The sequence below is a fragment of the Cryptotermes secundus genome, unplaced genomic scaffold, assembly GCF_002891405.2.
Source record: "Cryptotermes secundus unplaced genomic scaffold, Csec_1.0 scaffold882, whole genome shotgun sequence".
Classification (NCBI taxonomy): domain Eukaryota; kingdom Metazoa; phylum Arthropoda; class Insecta; order Blattodea; family Kalotermitidae; genus Cryptotermes; species Cryptotermes secundus.
In genome coordinates this window covers 738029-763234 of record NW_019718627.1, presented here as the reverse complement: position 1 = coordinate 763234, position 25206 = coordinate 738029, and the positions used below count along the sequence as shown (strand labels likewise).

At 40.0% G+C, this 25206-nt stretch overlaps 1 protein-coding gene across 5 annotated transcripts in view; it reads left to right on the top strand.

The window, feature by feature from the left end:
- Nucleotides 1-25206, top strand: part of LOC111862499 (metabotropic glutamate receptor 2) — a 1033882-nt gene that overhangs the window by 536768 nt on the left and 471908 nt on the right. The window contains exon 1 of one of the 5 annotated variants that reach the window (XM_023847993.2): nt 6217-6245. The exons of 3 other annotated variants lie outside the window; for them this stretch is intronic. Coding sequence is in view for 1 of the 2 variants with exons in the window: in XM_023847986.2 (XP_023703754.1) it covers nt 10497-11838 (1342 nt within the window). In the remaining variant the exon portion in view is untranslated. Of the gene's footprint in view, nt 1-6216; nt 6246-9333; nt 11839-25206 lie in introns of those variants that run through there. One more of the 5 variants, XM_023847986.2, reaches the window with a different exon arrangement.

The following is a 25206-nucleotide window of genomic DNA, read 5'->3' as shown; positions in this document are numbered from 1 at the left end:
AATGTTCTTCAGATCTCCGAGAATGCACTACTGATTTGCCTGGACATACATGACGGATTGAAATGGTCCCGCGGCTTCGCTAATACAGAATCATTATCAAGCGCGTTTTGGTGCACAGTCAATGCTTTGTACGCAATTAATTAACTCTATCGTGCCTTGATTGTATTTGGTTTACGTACAGGTATGCATGGTACTTCTGGGCGATTTGATTTGTATCACTAAAACGAAATCGTCCAAAGAGAATTATTTTGTGTCTACGAGTGATCTAACAAACACAGTTAATATATTGTGGCCGAGCCCCAGCAACTTTCATATAACTGTTGTACAGCATGACACTAATTTAGGTACATGGTCAGGAACATAGTGTGACATGACGCCTGAAAGCCGGAATAGCGGAGTCAGAGAAGACATTCATTGGTAGGCAACGACTCGGTATACAGGTTTCTGCGGAAGTGAACATGCATGAAACAATAGAAGAACTGACGTTCATATGCAACGGCGAGGTAAACGCACCTCAATAACGATAGATGAACTGTTAGGAAATTAGTGTTTTCTGTTGGGTTCTGTTATTTCGAGGTCTTTGCCAAGCAGCGGGTCTAAACACCAAAGTAAGAAAGCTTGTATGACAAATGATGGGACTTCCAGCTGAATTATCGACAGGTATTAGACGAATTTCATTATAATTATTTGAATATGAAAAGGAAAACATACAATGACGTAAGAAGTAGTAATTGTTTCATGAGTCTGGAATTTGTGTCATATTTTTGTTCCCCTTGGCATGGGCCTAGGCCTACCTCCATGAACTTCTCCGTTCACTTCGATTTTTCTAGATCTTACATATACTGTAGGACTCCTTGGGCGGGTGATCAGCTCATTGCAAGGCCTCTACCTGTACACAAACACAGAAAAACGCACACACACACAAACTAAACATCCATGCCCTGAGTGAGATTCGAACCCACGATCCCGGTTTCTAAGCGAGCGAAGACAGTACATGCCTTAGACCGCTCGGCTACCGTGACAGGCGTTTCATATATTACCGCTTTATATTTTATGTAGTGTGTTCAAGTAGGATGCTGATGCTTGTAACATATCAGCTTCCATTGTATATTCCGGATATGCGAAATCAAGAGGACGTTAAAATTTGCAAGTACCTCGTTCTACAAACATTGTAACAAGCCACTGGACACACGCTCTCCAGTATAACTAGGTTGCTGTTCGCTACAGTAACTCTTTTTCCTCGGGCTAATATGAAAAGCCACAGGTACTTATGTATATAGTGCGTCATATTACGTATTCAAGTAATTTGCACCCGGAAACTCATGCTTTAATTATTCCAATCTGAATCCGACAAACTTTCTACTCCCTGTTACAACTTAACCCCCCCCCAAATTTTATTTGTTCTCTGTAACATTTGAGGTTTTCACGGCGGTGACTATGCAGATTGCCGTCTTCTTGGATGTGACGCTATGTAGATATTGTGTGAACCGACGTTTCGGAGGAACGTATCGCTTCCATTTCAGGATAGAAAAATCTGCGAGAGAGGAACCAGCGTGAGCAGGTGACCTCTTCATTACTCGCGATTACGAAATTTAGTTGTTGGTATGTATGGATAGAAGCCGGCCACGGTAGCCGAGCGGTCTAAGGCATGTACTGTCTTCGGAAGCCGGGATCGTGGGTTCGAATCTCACTCAAGGCATGAATATTCAGTGTGTGTGTGTGTGTGTGTGTGCGCGCTTTTTTCTGTGTTTGTGTACAGGTAGAGGCCTTGCGACGAGCTGATCACCCGCCCAAGGAGTCCTACTGAATGTGTAAGATCTAGAAACAGCGAAATAAACGGAGAAGTTCATGGAGGCAGGCCAAGGCCCAAATTGAGGCTGTAGCGCCAAAGAAAAAAAGTGTATGGCTATAAGTGCGCGTGGCTAGCAGCGAATGGTTAAGCAGATTCCACTTATCTTCCGTTTTCGAGGATGTACCCGCCATGGCTCAGTCACCGCTGAGTCTGAAACTTCCAAGCCATTCACATGGTTGTAACGATAATGCTTGTATCGTATGAACATATCCCCAGATAAAGCTGCATAGCTGCTGTTTTCATGAACGCACGGTACCCGCACTAGAGGACCAAAACCAGAATTTCATCTCGAAACCGGTTTTATCGGTCAGTCGAATTCTATTTTTGTTCAGCGCTTCGTAACCCACCAGAAGCCGCAATAGCTCAGTCGGTATAGCGACTGGTTTCCCACCCCGGCGGCCCGGGTTCGATCCCGGGTCTGTTCAAGTGGGATTTGTGGTGGACCAAGTGGCGCTGGGGCAGGTTTTCTCCGAGTACTTCGGTTTCCCCTGCCAATCTTCATTCCACCAATTGCTCCACAATCACCCTCACGTATCATCGGGCTGTTACAGTAGGCCAGAAATGGCCGCAGTACAAGGGACTTAGTCCCACCCCACTGAAAATAATAAAAACCTACCAGAAGCCGGAATAGCTCAGTCGGTATAGCGACTGGCTACGGGCTGGACAACCGCGGGGTCGGAGTTCAAGTTCCCGGTATGGTCAAGAATTTTGTCTTCTCCGCGTCGTCCATACCGGCTCTGGGGCCCACCCAGCCTCTTATCCAATACTTAGAGAGAGCCCTTTCCCCGGGGTTAAAGTGGCAAAGACGTGAAGCTGACCACTCCTCCAGTTAGCGCCCAGGTTAAGAAAACGTGGATCTATACATTCACTCCCTCATACGCCTTCATGTCGTAGTGCTTAATTAGTTAAGCGCAGGGACAACTTTTTTTTTCATTGGCACGACAGCCCCAGTTGGCCTAGGCCCACCTCCATGAACTTCTCCGTTCACTTCGGTTTTTCTAGATCTTACACATTCGGTAGGACTCCTTGGGCGGGTGATCAGCTCGTCGCAAGGCCTCTACCTGTACACAAACACAGAAAATCGCACATACATCAACTAAACATCCATGCCCTGAGTGGAATTCGACCCCACGATCCCGGTTTCTAAGCGAGCGCAGACAGTACATGCCTTAGACCGCTCGGCTACCGTGACTGGCAGAGGCAACTTTACTTCTGCATTTTTACTTAGTACACTAACGTCAATCCACGTTGTTTCCAAGGTGATGTAGTAAAGCCAATCAAAATTTAGAAAGCATGCATGATATTTTTGCACCATTTTTCTTTATTTTACTGTATCGTACTATTTAAAGACTTTTCCATAATCAGAATTATTAAAATCACTACATTTTGGAGGTTAATTATTTTTACGTCTTCATGTACACAAGAAACTCAACGCTCGCGGACGTGAAGGTGAAGCCACTCTTAGGCCACGGGCACTCTCGTTGTTTCGGAATCTACATTAGGCATTGGAATCTGTATTCATTTCTATCCAACCATTTTGACTGGCTCTAATGTTGTGGCCACGAGTTGGCGCATGCGCTGTCTACCCTGCTCTTCATTCTTTTTGTAGAGATATATAAACCTTGACGCCCCGGAGCACGGTGGGGTTCAGAGGGTAGGTTCAGTTACGCATCTCCATCAAAATGAAAACAACAGATGAAACAAACGCACCTACTCTATTGAAATAGCCGTACTGTAAAGCAACATTCAACTTCAGAATTACGGGGTTTTCGGACTTTGTCTGCCGTCCGGTATTCTATAAATCTAGAAAACACAACGTTTCGTAAACTGGGTCTGTTTCCATCCTCACGTATTGGGGGGAGACACCTATTCTGTTGGATTTTTTAGAAACAGCTATGTAAAGGGTGGGCCATAAAAACCGGCCCCCGCACTACGACCTTCAATGATCTGTTGTGCTTTAGAAACAGATAACTTCAGTCACTCTTTCTAAGGGACCCAACATAGTAGGTGTCTCCCCCCCCCACACACACACCTGAAGACGGAAACACATTCCGTTTCCGAAACGTTGTGTTTTCTAGCTTCTAGAATACCGGTATAGATGAAGTCTGAGAACCCAGTAATTCTGAGTATTATACACCATTAGAATCAACATTCAATTATGTATCGCGTGGTTTTACAACGTGCTCCGTCTTACCCCGTTCGGTGAGGTTACTGTATCGGTGACTTTTGCAGCTGGACAATACCGGAGCCACATAAATCCACTCTTCTCCGTCTCATGGGGTTTCTCCATCTATGTGGAGGCCAGGATAGCTCAGTCTGTACGGCGGCTACGCGACGGCCTGAATGGCTGAGGAATCTAGGTTCATTTCCCGCCGAGAGTAAGACATTTTCAGAATAATATCCGGACTGTTTATGGGGCCCACTTAATGCCCGATAAATTATTAATACGGCGGGAGCGTATATCTCACCCTCATATCCGTCTGGGGCCGAGGCTGTATGATTTGTGCTGTCTCCACTCCCCAAAACTTCACGTCGTGATGCTTAATTAATTAGCCACACTGATAACTCGGCCATTTATTTCTAGATGTCTACATTGGCGTCCTAGTTTTAATCCAGTGTTTTATTCATATGATTTGAATTATTCTGAAAGTAAAATATAGAGAATTGTTATGCAGGGGGACGTTGAAGGATAAGATCGGTTCTTAAAACTATATCAAGCTTCAGTTTGTTTTTAATATTATATTTCAGTTTCCCGTTGCTTTGAAGTATCACTCGTGCTTTCTCTTCCTTTCTATAATTCAACCCACTTTTATTTTAGATGTAAGTTTGTTGTCATCTAAAATAAAAGTTAGCTGAATTGTAGACAGAAGAGAAAGCACTAGCGATCAGTTTTTTCTCTTGTAAGATGACGAAATGTCTACGGCATGGACGGAAATAATTGACGAGTGTAACGAAACACGTAAAGTTAAATTTGACCCTGTGCTTATTTCATTAAACACCGCACCATTAAAAAACAAGGGGGAGTGGAGACATGACTCCACCAATCTTAACCTAGACACTAGACGGTGCGAGTAAGCTTCACTCCTCTGCCGCTGTGTCCTAGGGAAAGAACTCCCGTATCAATTAGGTAGGACGCTGGGTGGGCACTAGGATCAGTCTGAACGCTGTGGAGTGTAGAAAAATCTCTTGCACTTGCCGGGAATCAAACCCCGGCATTACCTCTAGTATGTGTCGTAAGAAGGTTGTGACGGATCACGTGAATGCCCAGTTATGAAGTTGATATAACCTTCTAAATGTTGACGCCACCGAAGTGGTTTGAATTGAACATATTCGACCGACGACAAGCGTCTCATCACCTCTGGCCCCCTCCGCTCGACGCTGTGCGGGCGGAGCCAGCCTGTGGCAGCGCCCAGCAGTCTGTCTGTCTGTTCAGTGTACACCCAGCTGTCTTACTTAACGGGAGCCTCGCCGTTCTTCGCCGTTACTTCGCACGCGCGGAGCTTGTAATACGCGGTCAGTACTCGAAGTAAGTTGCATTCTGTCCGTTTTCCCCGTTAACTTATGCTTTTGCTGTTACAAATTGACATCTATCTTAAGCACTAAAATCATATTCATGATTATGGTTAAACTATTAATTTTAAATTATGCCTATCTACATATATATTACGTAATAAGATGGACGTATTTAAAATGAAAGTATCAGTGATTTCTGTTAGAATAAATTGACATATTTGTGTGAAATTGTATTAGGAGGCATAAAGTGTTTGAAATGAAAATTAATTAATTAACATGCTTTAACAATTTTATTTTCTGCGACTATTGGATCAACCTCATTTTCTAAATTCAATTTATAAATTTTGAGATAGGATTTAATATAAATGACATATCAATCTCCACTAATATTACAAATATTTTCACTTCTTGAAAACTATTATATGTATAAGTGCCTTTTATTTATCCTTAAATCGTATATTTTAGATTATAAACACGTTTTAATAACGTTTAAGTGTTCATTAATACGAATTTAAGTAACTTCTTCTTTCCAATAGAATTATTTCGTTACTTAGCGTGTATTTCCTTCCTGTGATATATATCCAGAAAAAAAATCGTGACGAAATATTGTGTACCGAGTAATTTGTTATGAATCACATAAAAGTCACATATAAGCATTTTGCATTGTACTGACCGAACATTTTGCGTTGTTTATTTAGGAGTTTGCGACATTTGTTGGGACATTACCGGAAGTTAATTGACAAAGTGTTGAGATTATCACAGTAGAGTGGATTCTGAAAGAATTGCAGCTTCCTACCAGATTAATTATAGGTTTAAAAGAGAGTACATACACATATATCAGGAAGGGATGCCTTATTACAAGACGTATGTTATGGAACAGGTAAAGTTATTTTGATATATTTCATAAAACGTTCAGTTACGTTTTACTTAGGTTAACTTTCCCCTAAAATGCTTAAATCTTTGTTTGTGGTTTGGTGAAATTAGGAATCTGTTTAGAAATACAAGCACGTTTTTAATATCATATTAAAATAAATTTATTTTTGAAGAATTTAAATTTGAGAAACAGTATCTAGGTTATTTTAAAGTCGAGATTTTTATAAAATGATTTTAATCTAAATTGCTGAATATCAGTTTTCCTTTCATTTTCACTAGTATTTAAAGAATTTGACCATAAGTTATAGCACAAATAGTTTTCAAGAAGACTTCTGATTAATTTACTATTCTTCTTTAATTAAATATAGACTTTCAGTGTTAAAATTATATATAAATTAGCAGTCACTCTCCACGTGCTTCAATACGGATGCATAATTCATATTCCAATAAAATTATTATAACTTCTAAAATTGGTAGAAAATGTACATTTAATGAAGAGTAAATAGTCCTGTAACACAGTACCCACTTTTTTAATTTCAGTGCATGCAAATACTAATACTTTAATCCATATAATTAAATTTAAGTAACAGCAAAGTATATTCTTAAATTTTGCCTTTCAGAAAATTAAATTTAATACTGAAGTCCAGCCGGGAATAAGAAATTGATGTACTGTATAAACACGCTAATTTCTTAAAATAACATAAGTATTTGAAAACTTTCCTTCAACTCATTGTGTCGGTTTGAAATAAAAATGAAATAGTGAATTAATGTATAAATAAGTGATTCGGTGTTTGTGTTTTTCATAAAGCTCCAATACTCTGTCGTCTCTTTAATATTTTAGGACTTGAGTAAACAATATAAATCGTAAAACGTGTTAAAACTGTCAAGAGATAACCTCAATTGCTTTCTTAAACTTTTAGAAATCTTCATTAATCTCGAAGTATTGCTGTATGAAGAAATGTCAACATATCCGTGCAGACAAAAGTTGGTGCATATTGTGAAATTATGTGACATGCTTCGTATATATACCTCAGACGAATAAGAGTTGATATACCACTGTTTTAGTAATTTAATGTGAAGTGCAGGTCTTGTTTACATATATTTTGAACATACAGGATGTTCTATGTTTAGTTTCGACAATTTAATGTGTTCCTTTAAGAAGATAAAAACGTTTCAAAGATTTAATATAAAAATAAATTGAATTTTATATCCTTACGGAGTGTGAATGATAATTTTAGTTACTTGCGAATACATTTTGATTTCTGCTGGACATGGGGCTCAGTTTACGATGAATGTGACCCATCAGTTGAAGGAACTGAAGTCTGTCTCCTAATCGAAATGAGTTGTATAGATATGCTCCCGATTGCACGATAAAATAAAAGAGATAATATAAATGTAACAAAAATTAGACTGGCAAAATATTTTACTTGCGTTTACTGGCAAAGTATAGCCGAGCTTTGATGTGAGATGCGTGTGAATTTTAGTACAAAGAGGTATAGAATATTTGTTAATATAGTTTATAACAAAGCTTACCGAAGATATCTGCAAATAGACACTCCGATGGAATGATATTTTAAAGAGTCTTCTTCTTTTTACATGTCAACTTATCTATTAATAACGATTAATATAAGTGTGAATTCTAACCGAACATTTTAATTACAATATATGCGTAAGAAAATGCAGTATCTTTAGCAGACCATGACTTTGTAATTACATTTTATTCTCATCATAAAAATTCTTCAGCCTGTGGCGGAAGGAAAGAGCGTACACATTGAAAGAAACAGATGAATGTTCAATTCGAATAAAAGTTGAAGAGACGTTGCTTCAGCTCATCGCCAGCCATACATCTGTACATGAGTACGTGGATCCAGGTGGCACTAGTGTTACTCTATAGTGGTGTAAGTGTTGTTACACTTCACCTCCCACTAAATTAATTTACTGGAACTACATCGATTGGTGTTCTGAATGAAAGGAGTCTAAGCGGGACATTAAGTGTTTATTGACTAGACATTACAAAATACACTTTCTTTATTTCCCAGCACTATTCAAATCCACCCTCAGAATAGGAAAGCTAACAACACCCTCTCCTCCGCCCTCATGTATGCAAATTCTCTTATCCTAGCCCTCTGCTCCTCCCCGTTGTGTGACACCCACTTCCAAAGTAATCAAATTTTTGTTTGATTGTCTCACTTAAATTTATTTTATACGAAGTTTGATATACACGCAGTTTACTTTCATTCTTATGAATTATTTTCGTGCTGCGTATGAATGTTCACTGGTATTAAATATGTTGTATAATTTAGATATATTTGCGACTAGGGTTTTGTCGTTATCGTACTTATTTTTAATGTAAATATCATTTGAGTCGATTGAATTCTTAAGCTCAAATATCCAACACTTAACATTTATAAATCAGTGGTCCCTAATTTATTCTACTCTCAACTACTGAAACGAAATGTAATTGTTAAAAGAAATGAAATATACGTATCAAATTATTGCATTGTATGATCTTCTTAAATGTATTCAGAATTTTTGTTGTTTAAATGTTTGAAATCAAGCTGATTGTGGTGCTTTTAAGATGAAGTAGAACTGGTAAAAGCAGTTTATTTTTTGGTATTCCACAGTTGTTACCCCAGATCTTAGCGTCATACACCCAATCTATATCAACGGTTTCTCTTTAGGGTGCTACAAAACGCGGCTGTTCATCTCAGTACGACGGATAGGTGCAACAGAAGAATATTCTAATATTGCTGTAGGTTTTCTTTCTGTTTTCGTAAAAAGTATTTTGGATATATTTACATAATTTTAATTAAACATTGAGGAATATATGTTACAAGTAGTGTTTTGGTGTTTATATTGTGGTGTAACTAGAAGACTCCAATTGTTTACTTTTTATGATAACTTCTCATTTTCTAAAAGACTATATATATTTTCAGACTGAAATTCGGAATTCAGAAGGGAGATGCAATCAGGAATCGAATCTCACAGTATTATATAACAATTTAAAACCACGAATGTCTGCAGGGATGCAATGTAATTTGTTCCTGAGAGCGTTGGATATAATTTAAGTTATTTTTTATATTCCCGGNGGTGTAACTAGAAGACTCCAATTGTTTACTTTTTATGATAACTTCTTATTTTCTAAAAAACTATAAATATTTTCAGACTGAAATTCAGAATTCAGAAGGGAGATGCAATGAGGAATCGAATCTCACAGTATTATATAACCATTTTGAAACCACGAATGTCTGCAGGGATGCAATGTAATTTGTTCCTGAGAGCGTTGGATATAATTTAAGTTATTTTTTATATTCCCGGAAATAACTGTACGTGACTACAACTCTGATTTAAGTTTAATGGTTTAAATCAAAGAGATTGATACGTGTACCACAATGGCGTTTCTTTCTTAAAAAAAATTGCAAAGACAAAAGTGTTGAAGTGCTCTAGTACAAGGTTTGTGGAGAGTGCGGGAGAAAAAAAGGGATAAAATTGGAAGTGTTGAAAAGAAACAAGCAGAAAAAGTAAAAAGTATTGCTGTCAGCACATAACAATAGGTTTGTAAGTATCTATGCCCTCTCTGCTCCTTTTCATCCAACAATATCCTGAAGTTTCCACGTGAATCTTAAAATTCAGAGAGAGAGAAATATGACAGGAAAATGGATACATGACGTAAGAAACGGAAGTTGTGTCCTCCACCCCAATAAGCTCTTCGTTTTGTATCCATATCCAACCTTTATTCCTTCGTCCGAGATGTTCTTGAAGAAGTGAATACTCCGTTTTACCGCATTAAGTCAGAACTGCATCATGTCTGTTACATGCACAGACTCTTATAAAATTTTATTTCGCGAGAACTGCATTCATCTGATGTAACATGATTTATGTTCGTTCCAAACATTCTACACGAATCTGTGATACTGGTGAAGTCTTTATAGTATCATGGCAAAAGGCAGAAAGAAAAATTCCGTTTCATTTGTCAGAGAGATCAATAGTGAGCCTTATCTTATGCTGTTGGCAAAGAAGGAAACATCCTTTGCTCTGTGGGATGTGAAATTGAGGAAAGTTTTAAGACGCCCAATCGGAATTTTATAGAACTAAAGTAAAAACTCAGTGAATGATATACAATCTGTAATATCGCCATAGAATATTATTACTTGTTGGCGGGAATTTAGTGTTTGAATGTGATAAGAAGGAAAAAGAACATCATCCTTCTCTATGGACTGAAATAATTGTCTCAAAATTGCCAGGCACTACAGATCTGATGACAATTGACATTAGAATGCATTGTGTCACTCTAGAACGCAATTGTTGGAGCCGGATGTGTGTAGTTTGTTTGTTTGTGATCATGTTGTTTAGTGTTGGAGACATGTATTCTAGAAGGCATGGATCTTCAAGGAAGAACAATTTCCATCACCATCACCACCACCACCATCATCATCATAAACACGAACACCAACATTTTAATCATCGAATACATGCGGAGAATAAAGGTGATGTGAATGTTAAATCAAGAGTCAGCAGCTCCAGTATTCAAAACTTTCTGAATTCCCATGATGTTCAAAGGAACAGCCTTGGAAATCCTGACATTTCCGAGAAATTTCATCTCGCGTTTCATAACTGGAACCATGACCTGGATACCAAGTCGAGTGATGTTTCGAACATGAACCATGAAGTCAGTAACATGGATTCAACTGAACGTATAGATTTTTCAGATAAACCGATCGAAACTCATAACATACTGTCTCAAAGACATGGTGATATTGATCCTAGTCTGACATTACAGAATCCTTTCAAAAATAATCCTTTGTATATTACGGAACATAATGTTCAAATTCCGAATCATATTCATCGTCCATATCACCGGATGTCAGCAAAACAAAAAAGTAAACGATTCTTTCCTGATGTAAATAAAGATATACCAGTGAATGCTGTTACATCAGGAGCGTCCTTGTCTGGCAGAAGAGTGACGCCTTACAATCTTGAACGCAGCGGATTCGGTGCGGATATCCTTCAGGATAATTTTGTATCAAAAGAACTTCCATCTCCTAAGACGTATGAAGATGAGGACCGTACCTTCGATGTTCGCAAGGACACGCAATCTCACAAAACACATCATAAGCTCAGTATAAATATTGATCATAAAATGCTCAGTGATGACACACGGAATCGAGTTCAGTTACTCGAAAGCGAAGAGAGGAACATTTATAACAACAGTGGATATGAAAACAGTATGAACTTAATTCAGTTCCGACATTCTCACCATCTTCGACCAATGGAAGGCAGATCTTTCAGGTCTCTTATCGAACCAATTGAGGAGAGTGAAAGTGAGACTCTAGGTGTACATTGGCCGGTGAAAAGGGAGGCGGTAGTGGAAGGTGATCTCGTTCTGGGAGGTCTCATGATGGTTCATGAGCGTGAAGATGTGTATACATGTGGCCCCATCATGCCCCAAGGGGGCATTCAGGCCCTGGAGACGATGCTGTACACTCTGGACGTTCTCAACAAGGATCAGATGATCCCTAATGTCACCATCGGCGCTCATATCCTGGACGACTGCGATAAGGACACGTATGGACTGGAGATGGCCGTCGACTTCATTAAAGGTAGGATAAGATGTACTGGAATTTTTCTCTTTAAATCTTTCAGGTCCTACTTCTGTCTGACTTGGTCTAAGAAGCAGAAAATAAATTTCCGTCGTCCTGTTTCAACGGCATTGAAGTCTACAAAAGTATATAAAACTGTTTGAAATTTTAATTCTTAGGTCTTCATGCATCCACAGTAACATGACCTGTAGGTCCTTTGGCGACCAGTACGATAATAAGAAATTAAATTCACACTCAAGTACTGTGCTCAGTTCAACAAATTTAAACGTGAGGCTCTCGCTTAGACCAAGTACTATGGATGTTATACATTAATGGACCTGGAAGTTCTAAATGTCGCAATTAGCACGAACATGTTCTGCATAAAGCTAAATTTTTCTTATATTTAAATCTTCGGTAACATTAAACTGTGTCTTAATTAATTTCATAAGAAATTCTTGCTTCAAAGTTTTGTAAATTTTATAAAGTATTGTTGTATTCTATAAGACCTGGGACACGCGGTAGCATAGATGGCTGAAGCGCTATGCTACAAGCCGAAAGTTCGCGTGTTCGATTCCCGATTACATCGTTGATTTTTGTTTAATTAACCTAATCCTTCCACCCGCGCTATGGCCCTGGGGTCGACTCAGCCTTTAACAGACATGAGTACCAGGAATCTTCCTCGGGGTAAAGGTGCGGCCGAAGTTTAAGGCTAACAATCTCACCACCATCTGTGAGCCGATTATTTAGAAGATGTGGGAGCCTCGACGTCTCACACCCCTATGGACCTTCACCGCCTATTACAGGGGCAGCTTTACCTTTACCTTTATAAGCCCTAACTTACAAGCGGCTGAATAATGTTATTTTACTTCAGACTTGTGAAGGCTTTGTCTCCGACTTTGATAGAGATACAAACAAATGACAAGAAATGCAGCGCGTCGTCATATGCACACGTGATAGGAAAGGTGTACAAATTTAAGATGACATGAACGGAAGGAAAGTTTCAAAATTGTGAAATGGATTAACACTTTAAATCCTAGTGGTCACTATATCTACCACCTGCTTTAATACAAGAATAATCCTCATTCAGCTCTCACTGTGTATTTTCTGTGTTTTGTATGGTTCTTACAATAATTAGCGGGTTTTCTTTAAACAGATTTAACTAGTTGATCTTTAGGGCGGAGAGTTAATGTATTTTCTTTGAAGTACAAAGAGAAATATAATATTGTGATATATGGACCCATTGCTAGGCAACGAGCGCGAAAGAAACAACGAGAACACGGTCATTGCTATGGAACAGCTTCGTATATATGTAACAGTACTTGAGTCGTTGCTAGGAAGCAGCCCACGCGAACAGTGGAAATAATGTTGGAACCGGTGTTTGCTATGTTGGTCCGCTCCGAGACTATATCACTCGACCGACCGAGTCTAGTTAATGCAGTGCAGTGCAGTGGAGGGAGTTATTTGGTGAGTGAGTCAGTTAGAGGGCTGCTACTGTTCATTCCTTGTGAGTAGCTGCTTTTGGGAGCTGGTAGCTGAGGCACGGGAATAGTTCGGGAACATAGGGTAAATGGAACATCCACCGTTAGAACCCGTTACCAGGCAACAACCTTTGAAGATTCAGCCGAATGAAAAGACTTAATACGTGCTATAATGAACTGCTGAGTGTGTGAATTAGCGTTAACGCTGTAGTCACTTGTAGTTATGGTTTGCTAGTAAAAGTAAAAAAAGTAAAGCTGTCCCTGTAACAGGCCGTGAAGGCCCATAGGGTTGCGAGACGTTGAGGGTCCCACATTATCTAGACAATCGGCTCAAAGATTGCGGTAAGGTTGTCAGCCTTACGCGCCGGAAAANAGAGACCGTGAGAACCGGTAAAAGCACCGGTTCTCACGGTCTCTTCGCTCGCAGATTTCTTATATTTTTTCTTCTACTCTGAAGATGGAGGCGATACGTTCCTCCGAAACGTCGGTTAACACCACATATACACGGTGCCAAATCCCAGAAGACTGCTTTCTTCAATCCAATAACCTCATCGGGTCTTGAACCCGTGACCTTCCGACTTGTAGCATAGCCCCTCAACCAACTACGCTACCGCTACGATTTGCTAGTGGTCAGTAAATCCAATTACCAGTCCGAACCCTGTCTATAGGCTCTCTATCACGTGGCAGTACATTAAATTGAAGAGATCCAGTCTTTGAAGTGTTGATTTAATTCGGATTGGGGTAAAAGATACAACACAGTCATAAGTCAAAAGAAAAATATTGAGATACGACGAGATGAGAACTATATATACTCAGTAGATCATTGAGCAGAGTGTTTATTTTAATGTAGATATTTTCTGTAGCGCTGTATGGATGTGGGCTGTAGTTCCGTCGTTCGCATGGTATTTCCTGTGTCCATCTTCGAGGTGAAGTACGACATGCTTTACCCCGTGACGTGCTTATGTTATGAACATCTTGCAGTAAGACAGTGTGGCTTGTGACCAGATCAGAACAAATAGCTTACGCACATGAAGTGCGTATAACAGATTTTCGAAGTTGTTGGTTTTAAAAGCGTTTATATATGTAAGTGGCAGCTATGTATAATATTTCAGTCATATATATCTGTAAAATTTCTGTGTATGATTTGATGTTCTCACAGCGGTGGTTATGAAGAACACTATCTCGTGGGATATAAATCCATATATTTCGTTAAAAGTAAACGGACGTTTCGGATAAATATATCGCCTGAACCTTCAGTGTCTAAGAATAAGCCAAGCAAAATGCCGGCCTGAGGCATGTAACAAACAGAGCCAAAAGCCTTATGTTCCTCCGACGTTTCGGACCGTCCGTTTATTTTCACATGAACTCCACTGCGCTATATCCCAAAAGATAGTGCTCTTTTAAAGTCGTGTTTTGTACATAAGAGCTATATTACTCGTACTTTAACATTTAGTTTACAAGTTTTACAACTCACTCATCCATAAGTAAACTTTCCCGGAGAATTTATAGAGTGTTAACACCAGAAACATTTCTGCAAGTCGTTTTAAATGCAATTAACTTGTGCAATTAAGATTTTAATTACTGCTCACATTAAGGGCTATGTGTCATCTGCATGAAGTAATTATTTTTCTTTCCAAAACCCTAATTCATAATTGATGAAATTAGAAACGCGTTTATGTCTCTTAGTACATACTTTTTTGTTGGTTTATTAAGCGACGTTTTCAATATCTCAGACTGTATAATGTTGAATGGTGTGATGGTCTGAGAGTTATGGTACGAAACGGCCGTGGCTTTATTTAAAGTACTATCCCAGCATAAATCTGTATCAACTGAGGAAAAACAAAAACGTGAGCCTGAATGGCTGGTGTTTGGGATGAGATTTTAACCCTGGGCCTCCCAAATGCAAAGCAGGATTTGCTAGTTACTTGTCCACAATGTTCAATTTGTAATTTTATTATTCTGCGCGTTGTAACGTTACATGTTTTTCAAGAGATTGTCACTGACTGTGAGAAGAACAATTTCCCAACTCCTCCATAAACATTAAGCCATGCTTAACGTGCGGTTATCTCATGGGATAGACGCTAGCTTCGCACCGCGACTACCAAGGTTCGACTCCGTGTCACTATTTGTCTCATCCGTGGTGGACGGACGACATTACAGGTCCGATTTTGCTTTGCAGTTTTGCCCTGCTGGTTATTCTTTCACAGTTCTGTCACCGCAACTGAGGTGTGACAGCCCTGAGCAAGCAGCACACTATCACATTCTCGGCCTTTTGTGTTTTGTAGCTTCGTCTATGACCTAGAACTTGGTTCGTTAAATTTTGATTCAGCTCTTTGGTGTTTACACCGTGTGCATGTGGACATCGTTACCGATATTTCGGAGATATACTCTGTATCCATCTTCAGGGACTAAGTATGTAAGGAAGACCGCGCCATAGCTCAAACGGTTAGTCGCTGGCTTCCCACCGCAGCGTCCCGGTTTCGATCTCGGGTTCTGGTCAAGTGGGATTTGTGGTGGACAAAATGTCGCTAGGGCGGGTTTTCTCCGAGTACTTCGGTTTCCCCTGCCAATCTTCATTCCACTAAATTCTCCATCATAATCACCCGGGGCAGGTACAATAGGCCAATCAGTGGCCGCCATGCCGAGTGGACCCAGTTGGACACCACCCCCCACTAAGCGAATTAAAAAAAGTATGTAAGGAGAGTAAATTTCTGTGAATATATAGATTTATGTTTCGAAATAAACCATCAGAACAGGGAAGAGTGGGGGAGCGGTGTCTCGTTCGGACCAATAAGAACACTAGATCGGGAAAGTTGTGAAAAGAAATAAACAACCCTTTCAGTGGTCCAAGAATGTACCAAAAGTCTGTCGGCATCTGGTGTTCCAAGCGGTTACCAATCCTAGAGCCGACCAGGTATAACTTTGCTTAACCTTCTAAGCTCTGAGTTGAACGGCGTGAACTATTCTGACAAGTGTTCTATACAAACAAAATGCAAAAGGCAAAATTCCCACTGTGTTTAATTAATTAAGCACTACACCATGAAGATGTATGGAGGAATGAATGTATAGATCCACATATTCTTGATCTCGGCATTACTTGGAGGTGAGTTGTCAGCTTAACGCCTCGTCCGCTTTACCCCCGGGCAAATACCCCCGGTATCAATTGGATATGAAGCTGTATGGGCCTCAGAGCCAGTATGGACTACGTGAAGAAGTGAAAATTCTTACCAACACCGGAACTCACACTCCGACCCCTCGGTCGTCCAGCCCGAATCCAGTCGCTGTACCGACTGCGCTATCCCTGCTCTTTACACATTAAATAGAAACCTTTCATCGCTTTTCGTATTTCGGCTTAATTCGCGCCGTAATTAAGAGCGTTGCAGTGTAGATATTAAGGCCATTATTGATTTAATTAGGAGCCTGCGTAGCTCAGTCGGCATAACGACTAGGCTAAGAACGTTATCACAGCATTTCTGTTCCATGCAAGGGCACACCACAACGTCCATACCGGTCCTATGAGCACCCAGCCTCCTGTTCAGTAGCTAAAGGATGATCTTTCCGTGGGATAAAACGGACGCGGAGTGAAGCTAGCCATGTCACTCTAGTGCCGAGCTCAAGTATCATGGGCCTATACTTTCATTGACAGCCGGTCACGGTAGCTGAGCGGTCTAAGGCATGCACTGTCTTCGTTCGCTCGGAAGCCGGGATCGTGGGTTCGAGTCTGTTTCCTGTGAGATACGGACTGAATTCTTATATATTCTTATACACTGCTGGTCACGGTAGCCGAGCGGTCTAAGGCATGCACTGTCTTCTCTCGCTCGGAAGCCGGGATCGTGGGTTCGAATCCCACTCAGGGCATGGATGTTTGTGTGCGTTTTTCTGTGTTTGTCTACAGGTAGAGGCCTTGCGACGAGCTGATCACTCGCCCAAGGAGTCCTACCGATTGTGTAAGATCTAGTAAACCGAAGTGAAACGGAGAGTTTCACGGAGGTAGGCCTAGGCCCAAATTGGGGCTGTAGCGCCACAGAAAAAAAAGAAAAGAAAAGTACTTTCATTGCCACATCTTCATGGTGTGGTGCTCAAATAGTTGATGGTCATGCTGTACCCTGAAGATGGAGGTAATACGTTCCTCCTAAACACGGCACCACATCCCAGAAGACGGCATTCTTCATAGTTAATTATAATTTTACATGTGTTTTATACAGTTGGCGGATTTTTCTGTACTGTACACCCCTGACGATGAAAAAGTACCCTAAATATTTAACCAAGTCCAACCATAGAACAATTTACTAAGAACGCCATGGCTGATGATTGTATTAGGTCCAGTTGTACAGAAAACCACATATTTCCCTCAAGTGACTTTCAGACATCAAGGGGAATACAAAATAGCCCAGAAATCAGTTTACTGGTTACTAAAATTTACACGAAAATACGTTAAGAATTTCGATTTTACTTACTGAATTTACATAAATTGTTCGAAATGAGATCCGTCGTGTACAGTGCAGAACTCACAGCGCTGTAATACGGTCCTACAAATTGGCTGGCAGGATTAAATCTGAACATAGCCGTTTATACGAAAGAATATGTTAACGTTAATTGAGTTTTGGGCGGCTCTGTATAGCATGCTCTTGCCTCTTAAGGGCTGCATGCCACATTGATGCCACCTGTTGACAGATATGGTGTACTAACTGTTTAACAATATGGCGGCGGTTTTAAGGCATATTTTCAAGCTGATCTAGCCCTTGCCGAACGTGCAAAGAGTTATTAGTTTTTATGTAAAAAAAATTATGGAATTTATAACTGGTGGTTAAAATGTAAACGACATAACGTAAGGATTGTTCATAAGTCGAAACTAAGTCATATACTCAGTTACATAGTCCGTGCGTCATTGAAACACAAGCCTTCAGCTTGCCGGACCATGAGGCTCCACCGATAGAGATTGTGTAGGGTCCCTCTTTCCGAGTTCTTTAGAAAAAGAAGTTGTTTTTCTCACTTTTATATACTTTTCTTGATCTGCTATGTAGATGTCATTTTTATTTTTTATGTAATTTGGGAATTTAACGCAGGAACTGATAACAGTCTCACTGACTAACACATTCAGCATATGACGCATAAAACCGTTTAGCACCCGTACCCTTTCATCTATTTTCTTTCGAGCCCCCGTACAGAACTCTTTGTCCAGTAACTGGGTCGCCTCAATTGTCTTCAAGATTATTCTTCGGCACGGACCACACAGAAAACACAAGTCCCTCTATTGTACAGACATTTACCAAGCCGTTTAATAGCAACTGTCGTAGCACGGACCTCAGAAAACACCATTTTTCCATTGTTCTGTGGATGTATTTTGCCGGCGCTACATAGCAACGGGTCTATACAACACAGTATACTGAAAAAATTATTTAAACTGAGTAACAAAATGTTCTCTGTAGAAGTACTCCAAATTTGGCTTTGGAATTCTCATCCGTTTACCACTTGCATTTGAAGCTTCATTTATATTCCTGATGTGTACATACATTGAAACAGATATCTGTTGTGTGGGTCTGTTCTATTCAATTATATGATTCAATACCAGATCTGTTTGCAGATACATTCAGTGTTGCCACGTGTAATAATGTTAAGTACATACAATTATTTGGCTAGCTAACATTTGCATTTCACCTTCAAACTGAGAGATCAGCTGTTATCTGCAGTCTCAGAATGACGACATATGTGGTTACTAAACTGCATCTACTGAGCGAACGAGAGTGCGTCATCGTCAGTGAGTGACGTAGACACTCATGTCATCATTACAGCATTATTCTGGATTTGAAAGTACTTACGACCCCACATAACGTTTGGAAAATCAGACATACTGTCATAGGGACTTTTCTTTCGTAACGATGCCTAACACGTTATGACGTACTTTTGTTCGTAGAGTAGATTGACTTTACATAGAACGGCGACATCGCATATAAAAACGTACTGTTTAATGAAATAATTTTGTTTCGCGCCATATAATCATTATGAACACATATCATTTGTGGATTATTATACGACACTGTCATAGAATGAAAAATATGTTGGAAGAAAATAATTATGGAAGTATTGCCACCGCATTAGGCATATTAACCGATTATGTTATATATAAAATAATTATGTAGTAAAACATTCTAGAATTACATCATGTTAAGAAATGACATACGTGTAAATCATTCATAGCCGTCTTTAGTGCAACTTAAAATTGTTCATAATCTCTCCTTAGATTAAAATAACATTAAAGTCACAATAAATTGCTACATGATAAAAGTGACACCCACTCCACTAGTGGGAACACACGCACGAAGTGAGCACAAACATGGACGCCACAAGCGGAAATTAGCGGAAGAACGGAGAAAGAGTTTTGTTTTCAAACAGATACATTTTAGTGTGAACAGCCATGTTGTAATAGCATGGAAATACAATTGACTTAAGATCTAATGCAGTGTGACGATTTCAAAAAGGGAACAGTTGCCTGAAGTTAGCCAAGTAGGGCCGAAACATGGAGTAATTGATTGTGATTTTAATGTTATTTTAAATTAAGTAGAGATTATGAACAATTTTAAGTTGCTTTAAACAAGGAAGTAAACAGTGATACATAAAAGCAACAGGATACTGGAATACATATGTGTAATTTTCACTATACAAATATTTATTATTAAAAAAAGTAAATAACATAAACAAGAGATATTTGGCTCAAGTAGGAACTCTTTGACTTGCATTCTCTAGGTGCTGGGTTCTAATATCGAAACCCGATTTCAACCGTCCTGAAATGAACCTCATTCTTTTGTGAAAATCCCAGAACAGTACATGGTCACATGATCACATGGTCACATGATCACTATTCACCCTATAGTTCCCCGCCGCACCGTCTGAGATACTGTCAGTGTCATGATGCCTAAATATGAAAGAGTACGTCTTCAGGATAATTAATTTGTGCCCTGAGATATTGTGCATTGTGTGTCCAGGAAGCACGAGAGTGATGATGGTCTATTTTATACAAAGGCAGTGACCACAATAGCAAATAGCATGGCCGGAGGAATGTGAGAAGCGCCATGGGTTCCCCAATATCGTACATTTCGTTAAAGTAATATGTCGTGGTTGGCAGGAGAATGAAGGAATTTTGGCATTCTCTAATATCGGAAGTTTTATAACAAGAAATATCCCCCCACCCGCACACAGATTATTGTTAAGGTCGCTTATATAACAGAAATGTTATTATTATTATTATTATTATTATTAATTTTTTTTCCATGGCGCTACAGATATTAACTTGCTTGCTTACTTATGGAGCTGAGCCCTTCTTGAGGAGCCGCCAATTCTGCAGCTACTCAAGAATCTCCCAGCATTTTATGGAACCCGAAGTTTCATTACCGCGTTCTTTATTTTTTCTTCGGTCTGAGCAGACACATCCAGGATAATATTTTATTTAGGCCATTACCGCTCCCTTCTTCACTGTTTCAAATTTTTCGTCATAAGAGTCGACAAGGACTTCATGGTAATTACCGACACAAAGATCCCCTTCTGTAATATTAGTATCAATAAACAGAGTTAAACGGAATTTGGGCTTTAATTTTTGGTATTTCTTATGGAAGAAACTGCACTTTCCTGAAGTAACATTTAGAAACAGTGCATCGTGATGGATTTAACATAAAAAATAATTTCTGTTTAACCCTCAAATATATCAGATAGAGTCTCGACATTCTCTGAACGGTATCTACAGTATTTTACGAAGATAGGAAGTATTGGTTTGGTCTGCATCTATATAAGCCTCATTCAGGAAAATAGCAAACGTATACGAGCCTCTTGACGTCTCTTGCAAGCACATATGAACCCCCCTGGAGATGTACCGAGATATGACGAGTTGGCTTCCCTTGACGCGTCAAGTTTAAAGGATTGTACGAAGCTATGATGTATTGCACGGAGACACAGTGGGGACATGGACTTAGCTACTGCGAGACGGTCGGAATTTGCGTTCCCCTGAGCAAGTTCCTCGCATTTGGAAGTAGCAGCGTCAGGGGGACTGCCGACACCTCCGCACCGCGAACTCAATATGGGTGAGGTAAACGACATTACTTACTTACTTATGGAGCTGAGCCCTTCTCGAGAAGCCAATTCTGCAGCTACTCAAGAATTTCCCAACATTTTATAGAACCCGAAGGTTCGTTACCGTGTTCAAAGGAGCCCTCCACTGGTCCGTATCCTGAGCCAGATGGATCCAATCCATACCATCCCATCCTATCTCTCTAAGATCTATTTTAATATTGTCCACCCACCTACGCCTTGGTCTTCCCAGTGGTCTCCTTCCCTCTGGCTTTCTCACCAATATCCTATACGCATTCCTCGGATCCCCCATTCGTGCTACATGCCCTGTCACCTAATCCTCCTTGACTTGATCATTCTAATTATACTTGGAGAAGAGCACAAATTATGAGGCTCCTCATTATGCAGGACATTAGACAGTATAAAGTACAGTGGTTAAATTTCTGGAGAATTTAGGTACTCATATTTTTAATTCGAAATTACTTTAGGAGACAAAAGCAAGTCTTGTCCTCAGTTTAAATGAAAACCTACTCTGCTACGGCATGGCATTAGAAATACAAGTAGTAGGAAAGGGCATTAGAACATAGGCACTCGAGTGGTCGAATTTATGAGCATTACATAAGTTTTACTAATTTTAGTTCAGTTTTCTGGACATTATACTTCGTCGTAATTTTAATCCATTTTTTAATATTATTCTTCCTCCTGACTCTAATTTTAAACAAATTTTCGGTAATTGGGTCCTGCCTCCATTCTCAGATAAATAATGGCTACTGTGCTAGGTAAACACTGTAAAGTTATCCCTGTGATTAATTAATTAAGCACTACATCATGCAGGCGTATGGGGGAGTGGATGTATAGATCCACATTTTCTTGACTTCTTCACTAGCTGGGGGTGACTGGTCAGGTTCACGGGCCTGCCGCTTTAACCCCGGGGAAGGAGCCCCCAGTCCTCATTGGGAAGGAGGTTGGGTGGACCCCAGAGCCGGTCTGGACTACTTGGAGAAAAGAAAATTCTTGACCTTACCGGGACCCGAAAACAGACCCCTCTGTCGTCCAGCTTGTAGCCAGTCTATACCGACTACTATGCTAGGGCAAAACATTCAACTGGCCCCTCTCTGTAACCTAAATTAATTCAAGACGCGATGTACAAAACAAGAAAGACATAAAACAACTGAGGGTATTAAGATAAAAAGTGTATACTTGTATGTGTGCTGTAATTGAGGTTTGCAGAACTGTGACTGTGAACAGGATTATGTTGTGGAATGTGACGCCGTGTAGTGTAGTAGTTCTCCCGATATTTCGGAGGTATGAACTGGCTCCAGCTTTAGGACAGAAGAGTAAGCTCTGCAAGCAAAACTACTTCATACTTAACTGCAACCTTTATTGTCATGTACTCTTCACTGAGGATCGAGACAGTATGTTACTCCGAAACGTCGAGGAAGTTCTACCGCACCATACGACGCCACTCACCAGAGTATGCTACGTATTTAGCCAATCAAGCCATACTCTAAATAGTCTGTCGTTGGAATGATGGGAGAGGTTTTGCTAAAGTAAATAAATGAGAATGAAGATAATTTGTCATTTAGAAGGAAAATTTATTCATAAATATGTATTAAATAGAATACAAGCTTTCATAACCCATAAAAGTGAAGAACATAGACTGTAGATATTTGAGAATAGTGTGCTGACGAAAATATTTGGACAGAAGAGGGATGAATTAATAAGAGGCTGGAGAAATTTGCGTAATGAGGAGCTTCATAACTTATCTTCCCCAGATGTATTTACAGTGATCAAGTCGAGTAGGATAGGATGGGCAGGGCTTGTAGGCCCGTGGGGACAAGAGGAATGCATATAGGATTCTGGTGGGAAACCCAAAAGTAAAGAGCCCCGTAGGAAGAAATAGAAATACGTGGGAATATTCACTGTCACCTGGTCATTCGACGTAATGAACATAATCACTGACGGCATCCTTAAATGACTCATAGACAAACAAATAAGAAATTGGTGTCCTAATTCCCCTAACTTTACTGCTAGACCAACCCGTTCGGTTATAAACTAGTCCCACAGATTCTGAGGTAGAAGAATGAGACCCCTGGCCTCTTTAAGTGCATGGTTCTGAATACCAGGATATGGTAATCTTAATATTAAGGGAGCCTCAGTCTCATAATTCTGATTCTGCCTGTCATGTTTATCTATGTTCCCTGTTAAACCATAACGATAACATATCAAACAAACATATTCCGTCGTTTTAGTCCGCAAGCGAACTATACCGACCGAGCGACCGCCGCTTGTCCGCGAAGTTAGTGCCAACGTTAGCGGATAGAGTGTGTCGCGTGGTCAGCGCAACGGATCTCCACTGCCGTTAATCTCAGTTGTCTAGACCGGAGCCGCTACTTTTCCAGTCATGCAGCTCCTCAGTTATCCTCACGAGGTTGAGTGGGCCCCGTTCCAGACCCACTACTTCTCAGAAAATCTGGTAGCGCCGGTAATCGAACACTGACCTCTGGATCTGTAGCCAGGAACTCTGACCAGTAGACCACAGAGGCGGTCGCGATAACATGTCTGATTCAGATATTCGATTACGTACATATATGTAGGCTCTCTACACAGAGAAGCTCGTTCTGTCAGATCTACACATTGAAATGCAAGATGAATTTTCTGTCAGTTTCAATTCCAGACACGCACTCAGAATAAAGTTAATATGTAAATTCCTGTAACAGAACTCTTTCTGTGGATTATATTCGAACTTCCCTAGGCTTAAAATATTTGTTTAAAACCGTCCTGCGGATTTTTGTTGAAAGCCCGTGTCTGAATATGATATGACTTTGATGTATAAATTTCCTGAAGATATGCCACTGCATTTATGAATGGAATCGTATGAAAACACAGCGGGGGGGACTGGAATTGGTATTATGAACTACTGAAATCAAAATGAAATGGGAGTTTGAAGGCAACAGATGCCATAAAACTGTGTAGCTTATTTAAGGACATGGGTCACAAATTGAATCATTCACAAAGAGGAGTGGAGGGGCAGCGTGATAAGGTTTATTTCATTTCGAATTATACACTAAACTACTTTGCCCGAGAGGTTGCCAAAGAAAAAGAGAAGTTCCTATCTGTATGTGACAGCATTATATTCCCTCTTGAAGCCGCTGAGCTGTAGAGGCTTAATTTATAAATTATCTGCCCACTGAATAAACGATATGGATTCGGTTCTAAAAACATTCCCTTTAACCATTACGCGCATCTTGGCTTACGGATATGTTTAGTTTAATGATCCATTGTTACCGACGTTTGTTTTGGTTTACATTCCTTATTTTGGAAGAAATGAAGTAGGCTTGTGTGATCAGATTGCTGTCTGTGTATCCGTATCCCCCAGTAACAACTATTGAATACCTGAATCAGTCTTTATAAAACTTGGTATGTATGTCATGGTACCTGATCACATCTCAACGGCGTATTTTATAAATAGTTCCCATCAGTAATATCATCATTACAGCCTCTGAATTTGCTGAGCAGCCTTCAGGAGCTAGCAGTGTAACGTGACATCTGAAAGTAGGGGTAATAGAATCAGGAGACGTGGCCATTGCTGGGCAACGGTTCGGTAAATACTATCCTCGGCAATATATTTACGTAATTAATATAAGAACAGGTGGAAACGGTGTTTTCCATGTACCGTGCCGTGGCCAGCCTCAATTTGTTTTGAAAGTAAAATAGGCGATTAATTCTTAAAATAAATTCCGGTTACTGCTTATAGCAGTAGGAAAGTGGAAATGATTATTCGTCTCAAAGTATCGTCGAATCCTGGAACTGCTGGAACTCATCTCAAAGTAAACTACATTGTTGCTCTTAT